This window comes from Mytilus trossulus, chromosome 8 (assembly GCF_036588685.1).
Source record: "Mytilus trossulus isolate FHL-02 chromosome 8, PNRI_Mtr1.1.1.hap1, whole genome shotgun sequence".
In the NCBI taxonomy this organism is placed as follows: Eukaryota; Metazoa; Mollusca; class Bivalvia; order Mytilida; family Mytilidae; genus Mytilus; species Mytilus trossulus.
The window spans coordinates 41662317-41679656 of NC_086380.1; the positions used below are offsets into that span (position 1 = coordinate 41662317).

The 17340-nt window shown below is 33.7% G+C and overlaps 1 protein-coding gene and 1 long non-coding RNA gene across 3 annotated transcripts in view; both read left to right on the forward strand.

Annotated features, from left to right (window-relative positions):
* LOC134680963 (uncharacterized) overlaps window positions 1-4010 on the forward strand; it is a 43743-nt gene extending 39733 nt beyond the window's left edge. Inside the window, exons 22-23 of one of the 2 annotated variants that reach the window (XM_063540283.1) lie at window positions 360-473; window positions 2434-4008. In XM_063540283.1, the coding sequence (XP_063396353.1) occupies window positions 360-473; window positions 2434-2594 (275 nt within the window). In that variant the 3' untranslated portion in view covers window positions 2595-4008. Of the gene's footprint in view, window positions 1-359; window positions 474-2433 lie in introns of both variants that reach the window. The other variant, XM_063540284.1, reaches the window with a different exon arrangement.
* Window positions 4011-8520: 4510 nt separating this feature from the next.
* LOC134681921 (uncharacterized) lies at window positions 8521-10765 on the forward strand. The gene is made up of 3 exons (XR_010100718.1): window positions 8521-9009; window positions 9761-9828; window positions 10213-10765. It is a non-coding gene; the product is annotated as an uncharacterized LOC134681921 (long non-coding RNA).
* The last annotated feature ends 6575 nt before the right edge of the window (window positions 10766-17340 follow it).

Genomic DNA, 17340 nt, shown 5'->3' on the forward strand with positions numbered 1-17340 from the left:
TACTTCTGCATATAATTGCAGAATTATAAGCCTAACGTGGACCAATAAGGGAGGTGGCCGTTCTAGGGTGGGGCTGTTTCATAGAGGGACTACTGTAGTGATAATTAATATTGTATTGGAATTTGTCTATGCAACTGATGAACGATATGGATATACATTAGAATTTGAACATCAACATTTAATTATAAATTAGAATAAATATTTTGCAGGTTTTCAGAATTTATATTCATGGAAATTAAAAGGTTGATGTCCAAATTGTTATTTATTTCAAACCCAAAATCTATGGAGATTTTAGGTAACTTGATTTATGAGTGATTACAATTATTAAACAAGTAGCTTTGTAATTGAATATTTTATAGGAACAAAAAGAAAATATAAATTATGGACTGAAGAGAATACTAAAGTAGTGGATGTTTATTTTAAGAGATACATTACAGATACATCTAGCTTGGACAACAAAGGGTCATTGCCAGGTAAACTTTTGCATTATCGATTATCAAATACAAAACCTATACAGAAAAATGATCACTAAGCCAACTGCATTGCTCAACTGGACCAGGGCTCGACAATAACGCTTGTCCGATTGCCCGGTACCAGAGGTGAAAAAAGTCGGACAAGTAAAAGCTGTATCGAAGGACAAGCACAATTATTCAGCAGAAAATAAATGTAATCCAACTTTGAAGAACAAAGTTATTATAAACAAAAAACACGAAAACAAATATTAATTTGACATGTTTCTGCATTCTGTTTATTTAAATGCAAAACTTTTTTCTTCAACATGTTTACTTGCAATTGATTATTTTCAACTGGTTCTTTGTCAGATACTTTTTAACAGGTGAAAGGTATTTACTGATCCGAATCAATGATGCGTTTTGTAGATCAGGTAACTTAACAGGACAGTTCGTCACCTCAAGTTTTAATAGACAGTTTGGCACTGAGAAAACATATTTAGTAGACATGATTGATAGACAGTTTGGCAAGGCAGGAGATATTTTGGGATCAAGACAAATCAGTACCTCATTTTGCTACATTATTCTGTTCCTTATAAGAAATACCATACCAGTAATTTTTTCACAAAAATATTTTTTTTAATTTACCATTAAATTCACAAACTCATATTTGATCATAAGTAGAAAAAAAACCAATACTGACAATATGGTGACCTATAGTTTTCTGTGTCATTTGGTCTCTTGCAGAGAGTTGTCTCATTGGCAATCAGACCTTATCTTCTTTTTATTGATTGCATTTCAATAAACTTTTTTCAACTTAAAAAAAAAGCAGGATACAAATCCAATGAGTGTACAGGCCTATCAGATGGTGCCTCTTGTTTAGAGTCTGATGAGACTCACATTGATGAAAAACTAGAACCTTAGTCCCGTGACATGACTAGATTTAGTTGTACTTGACTCGTATTTTTGAAAAGTATTTCAAATCAAAAGAAATACATCAAATCCTGTCTATTGTTTAAATTCGTTTTGTTCCTTTTATCAACTAAAAATGTAAAAAGGTTATTTTTTAATAGAAATTTTTTGGACAAGTAACAATATCATTGGGACAAGTAAATTTTGGTAGGACAAGTTGAAAAAAGGGTATCGTAGAGGCCTGCTGACCCCAGTTGAACTAAGAGTTGAGGGCTAGCTGGCTATCAGTTGAGCAAATAGTTGAGGGCCAGTTGAGGGCTACCTGGATTCAAAACATGCCTCTTTTGGGGAGATCTTGAATATTTGTAGAAAATTAATTTTGCTTACATACTGGTTCCCAGTTGTGTTCTCTGTGATCCACCTCACAGCGACATAACTTGGGAATGTTAGCAGTAAATAAACTTGTGCATATTGTTTACATTAAAATCTGTTGTAACCTTTCATTTGAGGTGGGGGTAGTTAAGAAAATTAGTGTTAGTTAGAACTCTGAAAAGTTCAGGGCAAAGAAAAGTTGAAAATATGCCGCACAGCTCTATATCTTGACCTTTGAAAAAAAATTTGGTGAATATTAACTTTCAATTCTAGGATAAACAAAACTTCATAGTAAAAGTAGTACAGTTTTAGCCGTAAAAGGAGTTCCTATGGGAAATTGCATTGTCAATATTTACAGAAATGCAACCTATAACAGCTAACCCTCAACTGTCCACCACATGGCCATCAACTGGCCCTCAACTTTTTTTTCTACAGGGGAAAGGCATGGATACCTTAGAACTAAATTACAACACTAAGAGATTGTAAAAGTAGCCCAAAGAATAAAAAAATAAAAATAAAGCAAAAAGGAGAAAAAAGTAAACAAATATAACATCAAATATAAAAGTCAGCCACATTTCAATAGACACTGCCTTATCAAATGCACATTATGGGTAACTCTGTAAAATAAATTCAAACAATTTTTTTTTCTGTATGCTTAATGAATAACTATGCCAATGAACAAGATTGTTGTTTTTTTCAGGATCAAAAGATGTAAGAGAGTTTCTTCAGAAGCATCCAATCCTTCAAGATATTGAAATTAAAAAAAGGATAACAGCCATCAAGACAAAAATCTTCAATGATAGAAAAGTTTACAGAGAAAAAATTTCAAAGAAACTTAAGAAAACCCTCCAAAGTATGTGAGCATTCTGAATATCATGCATTCCATATAATCGATTGACTTGTAATAGGCCTCTTAATCTGTAATCATCCTCATCTCTCCACCAACAGCCAGTATCATGTAAACTTAATCTGCGTCATCATCTCTCCACCAACAGCCAGTCTTATGTAAACTGAATCGGCATCAACATCTCTCCACCAACAGCTAGTCTTATGTAAACTGAATCAGCATCATCATCTATCTACCAACAGTCAGTCTTATGTTAACTGAATCGGCATTCTCATCTCTCCACCAACAGCCAGTCTTATGTTAACTGAATCGGCATCAACATCTCTCCACCAACAGCTAGTCTTATGTTAACTGAAACAGCATCAACATCTCTCCACCAACAGCCAGTCTTATGTAAACTGAAACAGCATCCTCATCTCTCCACCAACAGCCAGTCTTATGTAAACTGAATCGGCATCAACATCTCTCCACCAAAAGCCAGTCTTATGTAAACTGAATCGACATCAACATCTCTCCTCCAACAGCCAGTCTTATGTAAACTGAAACAGCATCCTCATCTCTCCACCAACAGCCAGTCTTATGTAAACTGAATCGGCATCATCATCTCTCCACCAACAGCCAGTCTTATGTAAACTGAATCAGCATCATCATCTATCCACCAAAAGCCAGTCTTATGTCAACTGAATCGGCATCAACATCTCTCTACCAACAGTCAGTCTTATGTAAACTGAAACAGCATCCTCATCTCTCTACCAACAGTCAGTCTCATGTAAACTGAATCGACATCAAAATCTATCCACCAACAGCCAGTCTTATGTAAACTGAATCATCATCAACATCTCTCGAACAACAGCCAGTCTCATGTAAACTGAATCAGCATCATCATCTCTCTACCAACAGTCAGTCTTATGTAAACTGAATGGACATCAACATCTCTCCACCAACAGCCAGTCTTATGTAAACTGAATCGCCATCAACATCTCTCTACCAACAGCCAGTCTCATGTAAACTGAATCAGCATCATCATCTCTCTACCAACAGTCAGTCTTATGTAAACTGAATCGACATCAACATCTCTCTACCAACAGTCAGTCTTATGTAAACTGAATTGGCATCAACATCTCTCCACCAACAGCCAGTCTCATGTAAACTGAATCAGCATCATCATCTCTCCACCAACAGTCAGTCTCATGTAAACTGAATCAGCATCATCATCTCTCTACCAACAGCCAGTCTCATGTAAACTGAATCGACATCAACATCTCTCCACCAACAGCCAGTCTCATGTAAACTGAATCGACATCAACATCTCTCCACCAACAGCCAGTCTCATGTTAACTGAATCAGCTTTCTCATCTCCTCACCAACAGCCAGTCTTATGTAAACTGAATCATCATCAACATCTCTCCACCAACAGTCAGTCTTATGTAAACTGAATCAGCATCAACATCTCTCCACCAACAGCCAGTCTTATGTTAACTGAATCAGCATCAACATCTCTCCACCAACAGCCAGTCTTATGTAAACTGAATCAGCATCATCATCTATCCACCAACAGCCAGTCTTATGTAAACTGAATCGGCATCATCATCTATTCACCAACAGCCAGTCTTATGTAAACTGAATGGGCATCCTCATCTATTCACCAACAGCCACTCTTATGTAAACTGAATCTGCATCATCATATTTCCACCAACAGCAAGTCTTATGTTAACTGAATCGGCATCATCATCTCTCCACCAACAGCCAGCCATATGTAAACTGAATCAGCATCATCATCTCTCTACCAACAGCCAGTCTTATGTTAACTGAATCGGCATTCTCATCTATCCACCAACAGCCAGTCTTATGTAAACTGAATCATCATCAACATCTCTCCACCAATAGCCAGTCTTATGTAAACTGAATCAGCATCATCATCTCTCCACCAACAGCCAGTCTTATGTAAACTGAATCGGCATCATCATCTCTCCACCAACAGCCAGTCTTATGTAAACTGAATCGGCATTCTCATCTATCCACCAACAGCCAGTCTTATGTAAACTGAATCGGCATCATCATCTATCCACCAACAGCCAGTCTTATGTTAACTGAATCGGCATCAACATATTTCTACTAACATCCAGTCTTATGTAAACTGAATCAGCATCAACATCTCTCCACCAACAGCCAGTCTTATGTAAACTGAATCGGCATCATCATCTCTCCACCAACAGCCAGTCTTATGTAAATTGAATCAGCATCATCATATCCCCTTCAACAGACAGTCTTCTGTAAACTGAATTGCCACAACATCTCTCAACCAACCTGCTGGCTTATTCTGAATTATTATCCTCATCTCATAACCAACAAACAGTCTGGCATATATTAAATAAGCATCATCACCTCTTTACCAACAAACAGTCTGGCATACACTGAATAAGCATCATCTTCTTTCACCCAATCATGAGCCTAGTGTGTACTGAATAACCATCTCTCTACCAACAAACAGTCTGACGTATATTGAATTAGCATCATCATCTCTCAACCAACAAACTGTCTGGCATATTCTGAATAAGCATCATCATATCTCAGCCAACAAACGTCTGGCATATATTGAACTAGCATAATCATCTTTCTACCAGCAAACAGTCTGGCATATATACTGAATGAGCATCGTAATCTCTCTACCAACAAACAGTCTGGCATATACTGAATAAGGAATATCATCTCTCAACCAACGAACATCCTAGTTGTACTGCACTACAATCCTCATCTCTAAACCAACAGTCTGGCATTAACTGAATCAGCATCACCATCTCTCTACCAACAAACAGTTTAGAATATACTGAATAAGCATCATCATATATTAAGGAACAAACAGTATGGCATATCCTGAATTACCATCATCATCTCTCAACCAACCAACAGTCTAGCATATCCTGAATAAGCATCATCATATATCAAGGAACAAACAGTATGGCATATCCTGAATTATAATCATCATCTCTCTACCAACCAACAGACTAGCATATACTGAATTATCATCATTATCTCTCAACAAACAACAGTCTGGAATATACTGAATAAGCATCAGCATCTCCCAACCAACAAAAACTCTGGCATATTCTGAATTACCATCATCATCTCTCAACAAACAACAGTCTGGCATATACTAAATTAGCGTGATCATCTCTCAACAAACAACAGTCTGGCATATACTGAATTAGCATCATCATCTCTCAACCAACAAACAGCATAGTATGTACTGAATTAGCATCCTCATCTTTAAACCAACTAGCAGTCTGGCATATATTGAACTAGCATCGTCATAATCCTACAAACAAACAGTCTGGCATATACTGAATTAGCATAATCATCTCTCTACAAACAGACAGTCTGGCTTCTACTGAATTACCATTCTCAACTCTCATGCACCAAACAGTCTAGCATATACTGAATTAGCACCATTATCTTTCAACCAACAACCAGTATGGCATATACTGAATAAGCATCATTATCTTTCAACCAACAAACAGTCTGGCATAAATTGAATAAGGAACATTATCTCTTAACCAAGTAACAGTCTGGCATATATTCCATTAGCATTATCTTCTATACCAACAAACAGTCTGAGATGTACTAAATGACAATCCTCATGTCTCAACCAACAAACAGTCATATACTGAATAACCATCATCATGTTTCAACAAATAAAACATTTGGCATATACTGAATTAGCATCATCATCCTTCAACCAACAGTCTGGCATAAACTGAAGAAACAGCATCATCTTTCAACCAACAAACAGTCTGGTATATACTGAATAAGCATCATCATCTCTCAACCAACAGACCGTCTGGCATATTTTTATTCAGCATCATCATCTTTCTACCAACAAACAGTCTGGCTTATACTGAATTACAATTTCATCTCTCAACCAACAGACAGTCTTCCATATATACTGAATAAGCATCATACTCTTTCAACCAACTAGAAGTCTGGCTTATACCAATTAGCATTATCATCTGTCAACCAACAAACACTCTGGCATATACTGAATTAGCATAATCATCTCTCTACCAACAAACAGCCTGGCTTATACTGAATTAGCATCATTTTCTCTCAACATACAATAGTCTGGCATATACTGAATTAGCATCATCATCTCTCAACTAACAAACAGCATAGTGTGTACAGAATTAGCATCTTCGACTCTAAACCAACTAGCAGTCTGGCATATATTGAACAAGCCTCATCATCTCTCTACCAACAAACAGTCTGGCATATACTGAATAAGCAAAATCATCTCTCAACCAACAAACAGTATGGCATATACTGAAATAGTTAAATCATCTCTCAACCAACAAACAGTATGGCATATACTGAATTAGTATCATCTTTCAACCAACAAACACTCTGGCATATACTGAATAAGCATCATCATCTTTCAACCAACAAACAGTCTGGCATATACCTAATTAGCATCATCATCTTTCAACCAACAAACAGTTTGGCATAAACTAAACAAGGAACATTATCTCTTAACCAACAAACAGTCTGGCATATATTCCATTAGCATTATCTTCTATACCAACAAACAGTCTGGGATGTACTAAATGACAATCCTCATGTCTCAACCAACAAACAGTCAGGTATATATAAATTCAGCATCTTCATCTCTCAACCAACAAACATTCTGGAACTTACTGAATTAGTATCATCATCTCTTTACCAACAAACAGTCTGGCATATACCGAATTACCATCCTGATGTCTCAACAAGTCACCAGTCTAGCATATACTGAATAAGCATCATCATCTCTCCACCAACAGTCAGTCATATACTGAATAACCATCATCATGTTTCAACAAATAAAACGTTTGGCATATATTGAATAAGCATCATCATCCTTCAACTAACAGTCTGGCATAAACTGAAGAAACAGCATCATCTTTCAACCAACAAACAGTCTGGTATAAACTGAATAAGCATCATCATCTCTCAACCAACAGACCGTCTGGCATATATTGAATAAGCATCATCATCTTTAAACCAACAAACAGTCTGGCATATACCTAATTAGCATCATCATCTTTCAACCAACAACAGTCTTGCATATATACTGAATAAGCATCATACTCTTTCAACCAACGAGAAGTCTGGCTTATACCGAATTTAGCATCATCATCTGTCAACCAACAAACACTCTGGCATATACTGAATTAGCATAATCATCTCTCTACCAACAATCAGCCTGGCTTATACTGAATAAGCACCATTTCTCTTAACATACAATAGTCTGGCATATACTGAATTAGCATCATCATCTCTCAACTAACAAACAGCATAGTGTGTACTGAAGTAGCATCTTCATCTCTAAACCAACTAGCAGTCTGGCATATATTGAACAAGCCTCATCATCTCTCTACCAACAAACAGTCTGGCATATACTGAAATAGCAAAATCATCTCTCAACCAACAAACAGTCTGGCATATACTGAATTAGTATCATCTTTCAACCAACAAACAGTCTGACATATACTGAATAAGCATCATCATCTTTCAACCAGCAAACAGTCAGGCATATACCTAATTAGCATCATCATCTTTCAACCAACAAACAGTCTGGCATATACCTAATTAGCATCATCATCTTTCAACCAACAAACAGTCTGGCATAAACTAAACAAGGAACATTATCTCTTAACCAAGTAACAGTCTGGCATATATTCCATTAGCATTATCTTCTATACCAACAAACAGTCTGGGATGTACTAAATGACTATCCTCATGTCTCAACCAACAAACAGTCTGGTATATATAAATTCAGCATCTTCATCTCTCAACCAACAAACAATCTGGTACATACTGAATTAACATCATCATCTCTTTACGAACAAACAGTCTGGCATATACCGAATTACCAGCCTGGTGGGTACTGAATCAACATAATGATCTCTTAAGCTAAAAACAGCCTAATGTGTACTGAACTAGCATCATCATATCTCCAACTACTGACAGCATGGTGTGATCTGAATCAACATTAGCACATCTCATTATTAGACATACTTGTGTGAACTGAATCAGCCTTCTCATCTCTCCATGACAGATAACCATGTTTAAATTTCATCAGCATCATCATCTCTCAGCCAACAGACAATCTAGTATCGACTTAATAAGCCTACACATCTCTCCACCAACAGACAGCCTGGTCTAAACTGGAACAGCCTTTTAATCTAAAAACTAACAGCCAGCCTGGTCTGTACGGAATCAGCATCCTCATCGCTCCATTTACAGATAGCCTGGTGTGTACTGATACAGACCTCCATATCTCGTGATCAACAGATATCATGGTTTGTACTGAAACAGCTTTTCATCTATCAACCAACAAACAACCTGGTGTGTTATTAATCAGCATCATCATCCCTCCACCAACAGAAAAAACAGGTGTGTATTTAATCAGACTACTGATTTCTCAACCAACAGACAGTTTTAATTTAAAGTATCCGAGTTGTTGGGTTTTATTCAATTAAAAAAGGGTTATTTTCCAGTTTAGGAACAATTTCTCAAAAATGCCTTAAGCAGTTCTCATTAAACTTGGTTGAATTGATTATTCTATTGATTAACGCTCCTTTTTGATTTTCACCAATTGACATTGAGAAGTAATCAAACGTTATTCTTTGAAAATGAGACAGATGTATCATATGCTTACGGGGCAGCTGTTTATTTAACGTTCTTAATTAATCAGATTTTTCCTAGGTTTTGTGGTTTCTGAGCTATTAAGGGGGCTCATGGGTCTAAATCTATTTTTGTTTATCTAATATAGGATTTGGATATATTTTTCTTTAAAATGAACTTTGTCTTATACTTAATAGAAAAATGAAATAAAAAAAATGGGATCACCATTCATTTACACTCACAATCTCCCTTCGAAAGAAGCATACATTTTTGTAAATGTCCTTTTTTTCTGTTGAACTAATAGGAGAAATAGTGGTAATATCGAAATAAAAAAAAGAAGTAAATTACAGAAATCTCTTAAATTTTACAATTATTAAGTTTATGTACAGCATATTCGAAAACAAACAATAAAAAATAAAGGTCAGCGATGAGTTAAAAAAGATAATTCAATTTTGGCATTTTTGCACCAAAGGGAGATAATTTGGAGCTTTTTTAATGATATCTACATTTTAAATTTCAGCTGAAGCCAACAAGAATTGACTTTTAGGAATGATGTTTGTGCCATATGATAAGTAACAACTACTTAAGGTAATAAATAAAACTTGTAATGAAAAATAAATGTTTCATTTTTTCTGAAGATCTTATACACCAAAGATGTGGTATGGTTGCCAATTTAGACAAGGCTCCACAGCAGACCAATTGGCACATAAATTAACACTGTACAGCCTTTACCAATGAGCAAATCCCACACTGCCTAGCCAGCTATAAAAGGCCAAGACATGACAATGTAAAACAATTCAAACAATAAAACTAACTGCCTAATTAATGTACAGAAAGTGACAAGAAAACAAATATGTAATACATAAACAAAAGACAGCCACTGAATTACAGGCTCCTGTACTAGAGTAATAATTTTGTTTAAGTCAAAATCATATTTTTAATGATTTATAATTCAACTTTTTTTCATTGCAGTTTATTTTTCCTACACTTTTAGTTGTGACCTGCAGCAGATATTTTAGTCAATATTTCACCATTGTAAAGCCCTGCAGCTGAAGAGTCTCAGAAAATGCTAAGTATTTTACTGCTTTACCATAGCTTATAATATATATGATTAAAGGTTTACCACAGCTTATATAAAATTTTGTTTAAAGGTACTATAATTGACGCTTAAATGTTGGCGTAAAATGCAAGTTTTGTTTTAATTAGCTTTAAGGATTATTGTTAAAATAGTACATACAAAAAATTTGAAACCCTATTTTTATATGACCATAAATTTTGGGGGTCTTGCTGCTGTTCAACATTATCGGCCACAAATATAGTTTCCTGACTAAAACTGAAGTATTTGCTCAATTGTTAATAATTTTAACTTAACGTAAATGAATGTGTGTATCGTGAGTTTCTCTCACTGACAACACTGGATAATAGCTAAGTGCTATATGCTAATGACTAAAAAATTAACCTTGTTAAACTTATATTTTGTGACTTCAATAACTTGTATTTACAAGGGAAGTTACAAACATATGTTAAATAAAAATATAGATTCTATATCAATGAAACTGGAATGTAAAATATATTTCTGTTTGATTTTGGTTTTATTATCTCAAGATGATCTAGGCTTCCCCCCCCCCCCCCCCCCCCCCCCCCCCCCCTACAATGCAGAAATTATAATATTGTTTAAACATAGCTCTTGTCAGAAAACTACCATTCACCAATTGGCCTTTAGGAAGATATATAAGCATATATGTTCTTTTAGCAATATAAATGATATTTTCTTTAATAATTGAGCTTTGTTAATGGTCTTTTTGGCATTTTAACGTTTATTGCTTATCTCCCTTTTTATGAAAGGTATATTAAGTCTCTTTTGAAGCTTTTGTTGTTGGATAGATTAATTGACTAATTGTTTTGCTTATTCATTCATAGAACAAGTACAGTACAGTTGATCAAAATAAACAAACAAATGACAAATTTATGTTATAACATATACAGTAATTTTATGTACATGGTGTTTGGTCAATTTTTTAAAGTAGACATTTTTTTGTGATCATTGTTTTAATTTTATTACCTTAGTAAGTTCTCCTTCGTCATCTTCAGTTCTATTTAATCAGCTTTTCTATTACAGCTGTTATCTGGTGCTCTCCTCCTTTTCTTGGACTTTGGTTCCTCAACATCTTAATGAACAAATAATGTAAAAAAATTTAGTTAATCCTTATATCTATCTTTCTTATGGATTGTAAAAAAAAATAATTGTAAATGTATAAAATCAAAACTCAATGTTTCAATATTAATTGTAAAATGGTAAATGGGTCATATTATATTTTAAAGTCAATGGCGATTGCCATCTTATTTAAATATCAAAATTTTGTAAGTAGGTATGAAGGACGCCTCTGATTTACTAGTAGTCAATCCTTATATCCAACTTTTTTATGAATTGTAGAAAAATAATGGTTAATGTATAAATCAAAACTCAATGTATTAATACAGATTGTTAAATAAGTCAGATCAGATTTTACTGTCAATGACATTTTTCATCTTATTTAAAATATCAAAATTTTGTAAGTAGGTAAACTAATCATTGAATTTATGTTGTAAGTCTTTAAGTTTCACACAAAATGCCCTGATAATTCAGATGTTGTTGAAATCATATAAAAGTTTAATTTTGGATCCTTTGGCTTTCAAAATGACTCAAGGTTTTAATGAAATATCTGCTATATATATATTTGATATGACTTTAACATTAATCTTAGTATACCCATCACAAACAAAGTATTAGAGGGGAATATAGGAATCACCCTGTCCATCTGTCTGTTTGTCCATTTTCTTGTAAGCACAACTCCTTCTAAGCAGTCAGATGGATTGAATTTTCATTTGGTTTCTTGTGCCTCTTAATTATTTTGATCTGCCTTGATTAACAAAAAAATATTGACAAATTATGTATTGTTGCATGCTAAGAAAAAATAAACAAAAATACCATGCTTTTGATAACAATATATTTCCAGGAGGCATGCATGACTAATTTTTTATATAGTCTTAAAAATAGTTTGAAATTTCTTTAGATGAAATTGTTGGTAATATCAACCTACCAGATGCTATGTATAAGTTTATAATATATATCAAAATGAAGGTACAAAATATTAACAATTCTAAGTCCAATAACTACAATGACTGTCTTATATATTTTTTTTAACATTTAGGTTTAATGAATTAAGTCTTATAAATTTGTGTTGTAACTATTAACATATGGTTAATGAATTGTGGTATTAAAATATATTTGAAAAAGGTTATTTTCTGTATTGATATATTTTGCTTTGGCAAGATATTGAAGTCTTTGTGCTATAATCTCAAGAGATATTCTTATAACTTCAGGTTTTATCAGTCTTGTATCTAGTCTTTTCGTACCATTTAATTGCATTCTACACAGATCACTAAAATTAAGTTGAGCAATACAAATTCAAGCCTTTGTCAGATTGTTGCACATGCCTTCTATTGATTTTTACAAATCTGATACTGATACTTTTATCTGACAGATCTGGGACTTTTTGGGATCTTCGAAATTTCTATTCAAAGTTACATCTTCTAACAATTGTAAACTTATTATTTGTGATTTTATTCCTATCAATTTGTGACTTTCTGATATCTGTGAAATAATATTGTTTGTAGTTTATAAAACTATGTTTAGCAACACAATGAATAATCATCATCAGATCTCAGGAAATAAGCTCAATGACTAAAAATTCAGGCAATAACTTAATGCCTAGGCGTTAGCTTATTGTCTAGGATTCAAGCTTTAAATGGCTAATTTCACTTATTGTCACTAACATATATATTTATTGCAAATCTTTTCCCACATATGTTACAATCATATTGCTTTTGGTTGGATTGCTTTATTTGCTTGTGGGTGTTCAGAAATAGTGACTGTGAGAAAGCTGTGTTACAAATATCACGATTATATAGGTTTTCTTCAGTGTGTGTCCTCTAGTGGCTTTTCAGGAATGAAGTCGTTTAAAACATATTTCCACACAAATTACATATGATGTTTCTTCATCTTACAATTTAAGCTTTCTTCTTCATTCTAGTATTCATCCTTTGCATAGTGTCTATTGTAACACTAGATCTTAAGCTTGTCAATTCGCAGTTTATGTATATCTTTTCTACACTGTTGGCAAAGAAAAGCTGCTTATAAATTAAGCACAAATCATTCCCATGATTTGGAGGAGATGATTCAAACATTCGTATTGCTGATTCTTACATTGAACTCAGGGTTTTACCTTGAAAAACTCTTTTAAATTCAGTACCTTTTCAATCAAAAACAAAAAGAAAGGTCATCTGTATAAGGTGTCCATGCGACGATGGCCCTACACACTGCCTCTCTATGGTCCTAGTTTCTCTCTGGTCCTCTACAATAATGCCTAGGATGCAAGAGTGTAGTTACAATATGCTGTTGCAGGGAGCATTATAGAGGTCTTGAATAGTGTAAGAGGCTATGTACTGGCAGAAAGACTTACACGCTCGTCTTCTTGTTCACCTACAAAGCAAACTACATCTTACAATTTAAGCTTTCTTCTTCATTCTAGTATTCATCAGTTAGCATAGTGTCTATTGTAACACTAGATCCTAAGCTTGTCAATTCGCAGTTTATGTATATCTTTTCTACACTGATGGCAAAGAAAAGCTGCTTACAAATTGCCATGATTTGGAGATGATTTCAACATTCGCATTACATGATCCTTCCCTTGAACTGAGGGTTTTGCCTTGAAAAGCTCTTTCAAATTCAGTACCTTTTTAAGCAAAAACAAAAAGAAAGGTCATCTGTATGACGTACTAAGTATGTCCTCATTCACACAATTTAGTGTTGTATTTTGTGTTGTGTCCGTATTCAGCTTCTGTTAGATTTGCCTGCCAATAAGCCATGCATGAAACCTATCTGTTAAATTAGATTTTACTGTCTGTGTTTTACTTCCCATAAACTATTCCTACGATGGCTGACAATCTCTGTCTTACTGTCTTTTCTTTTTGGGTCTGCTTCCATAGCCTTAGATATTCCAAGATCTTACATCAAGGCAGTGGTACTATTTATTAAAGCAGGGACAAGGTTGATGAATGCAAAGAGATGTCCATGCGACGATGGCACTACAGACTGCATTCCTAGGGTCATAGTTGCTCTGCGATCCTCTATTATAATGCCTAGGATGCAAGATCGTACACAATCCTGTGGTACAATCCACCATGCAGCAAACAAAAAAGCAAAAAAATAATATACTGTACATGTTTTTATTTCTCTGCATTTGCTCTGTGTATTGATGATTGGATTTCAGATTATTTTGCAAAATTCACTTCTCTTTTGCCAAGGCATGAGTTCCTCCTTTCTGTAGCATGAATTTAAAGTCTGTTTTTCTGTTTTTTTTCATAGTTGTCTTAAATCTTATATTAATCACTGAAGGCTTGCATCAGAGGCGAATGTCTGTCTCTGTTTTCAAAGAGTACTACACCACTTTTGAAACTTAGAGTTATTAAATTCAATCCAACAATGTAAATCATCTAAATTAAGTTTTTACTATTAATAGAATAAGTCATAGAAAGCTGATAAATGATGAATTATAGATTATATTTGAATTGCATTCCAGTCTTAAAGTTTGCATATTTATTTACTAAAAGATTTAGAAAGCGTTGAGATCAAAATAATTCATCAAACATACTAGACTTATAAGTTTGTGTTGAATCAGTTATACTGAAAGTTAAGCATTTTTAACAAATACTATCATAATATATTTCATTAGTGCTTAAAATCAAGTTTTTTAATGTAATTATTGTTTTTACAATTTAGTTCTAGTACTCATTGAATGATCATTACAGCAGTTTGTGTGGTATTTTGCATGGCATGCAATTAAAACTATCTGGCAGGTCGAAACTTTTCTGGTTCAGATCAAAATTACATTTTTGGACCCTGATTAAGAAAGATAAAACATGTAATTATGTTGTGGATTATTTTCTACAATGTAATATCACTATAAATTTTGAATATGCTGTTTAGATTAAAACACAATCTTTGGCTTATTTTCTTTTAAAAAAAATCTATGATGATTTTTCAGAAGTGCTGTATATAAAAACATTTACAAGCATATAGAACCAGGAAGGTCTCAGGGAAAAGTCAGATTAGTATGTTATGTTCCTCACAAATTGTAAATTTGATGCATTCCCTAACTGATGAGACCAAATATGCAATCAAATTTATGGTTTTTTCAGATAGTTATATAAAAGCACATATCAAATTGCCCTGCTATTTTTATGCCCAACCTACGATAGGAGAGGGAGATGATGTTTTCTGGTCTGTGCGTCCATTTATACGTCCGTCCGTCCGTTTTCTCAAATGGGATTCATGAGCTTTAAAAACTTGTTTTTTAAGAGGAGTTGCTATCCTGTTTAAAAATAATTTTGAAGAATTAATCATAGTCATCTGATAAATGATGAATTATAGATTATATTTGAATTGCATTCCCGTCTTAAAGTTATATATTTATTTACATTAAGATTTAGATAGTGTTCTGCTTTTTTACAATCAAGATAACAAAAGATAATTGAGATCAAAATAATTCATCAAACATACTAGGCTTATAAGTTTGTGTTGAATCAGTTATACTAAAAGTTAAGCATTTTTAACATATGCTATCATAATATATTTTATCAGTGCTTAAAATCAAAAGATTTTGAATGTAATTATTGTTTGTACAATTTAGTTCGAGTACTCATTGACTGATCATTACAGCAGTTTGTGTGGTATTTTGCATGGAATTCAATTAAAACTATCTGGTAGGTCGAAACTTTTCTGGTTCAGTTCAAAATTACGTTTTGTTGGACCCTGATTAAGAAAGACAAAAAATAAAATAATGTGGTGGGTTGTTTTCTACTTTGTAATATCACTCTAAATTTTGAATATGCTGTTTAGATAAAAACACGATCATTGGCTTGTTATTTTCTTTTAAAAAAATCTATGATGATTTTTTGGAAGTGCTGTATATAATCACATTTACAAGCATATAGAACCAGGAAGGTCTCAGGGAAAAGTCAGATTAGTATGTTATGTTCCTCACAAATTGTAAACTTGATGCATTCCCTGACTGATGAGACCAAATATGCAATCAAATTTATGGTTTTTTCAGATAGTTATATAAAAGCACATATCAAATTGCCCTGCTATTTTTATGCCCAACCTACGATAGGAGAGGGAGATGATGTTTTCTGGTCTGTGCATCCATTTATATGTCCGTCCGTCCGTTTTCTCAAATGGGATTCATAGTGTTGTTCCGATGATCGGAATAAGTCGGAAATCAGTTGGTTGGGCCTTGCGATGTCGATAATCGATTGGGATTTTGTTCAATCGATTGTCGTTTTAAATTTCCGGACCTTTAGCTTGTCAACTTCCGGTCTGTTTTACGGTTTGCATTTTATATGCGCAGTCAAACAATATTAACCAGTCGATGACAGTAACAATGTCAAACATCCAATAATTAAAGAATAAACCAATTTCCTTCTTTATAAACGTGACAAAAGCATTAGCAGATTGATGGAAGGTTATTTAACATTAATAACTTTGTATGAAATACTTTCTTTCATTACCGGTACTTGTTACTTGAGAGCGGTACAAATCATTCTGATTTTAGACAAAATAATTTCGTTGCTTCATTAGAACGTGTTGCAAATTGCCTTTTAGAAATGTTTATCCATGTGTTGCATCAAAAACGTCATATTCCTTTCCAAATTGTTTGCCAAACATCGTTTATTGTTGTAAATTTTCCGAAATTTGTCCGCCATTTATAAAAATATAAGAATCACGAATCGGATACGGTTCAACTATGTAATAATTCCGCATTCTTACAATTATAAGTTCAGACGTACGAATGACACAATTGACAGAAATTAATGATCACAAGAGTGAAAAAAAGCGTTCTTCACGAATTAACAGACAATGGCTTAATACCCTTTGTATACTGTATATCTTATAATGCAAATGCATTATTTTATTTTTTTGTGTTAATTTTAAATTTCTAAAAATTAAAAACTTTATATATCTTTTCCTAATTACATAGAAGCATTCAAATGTTCATA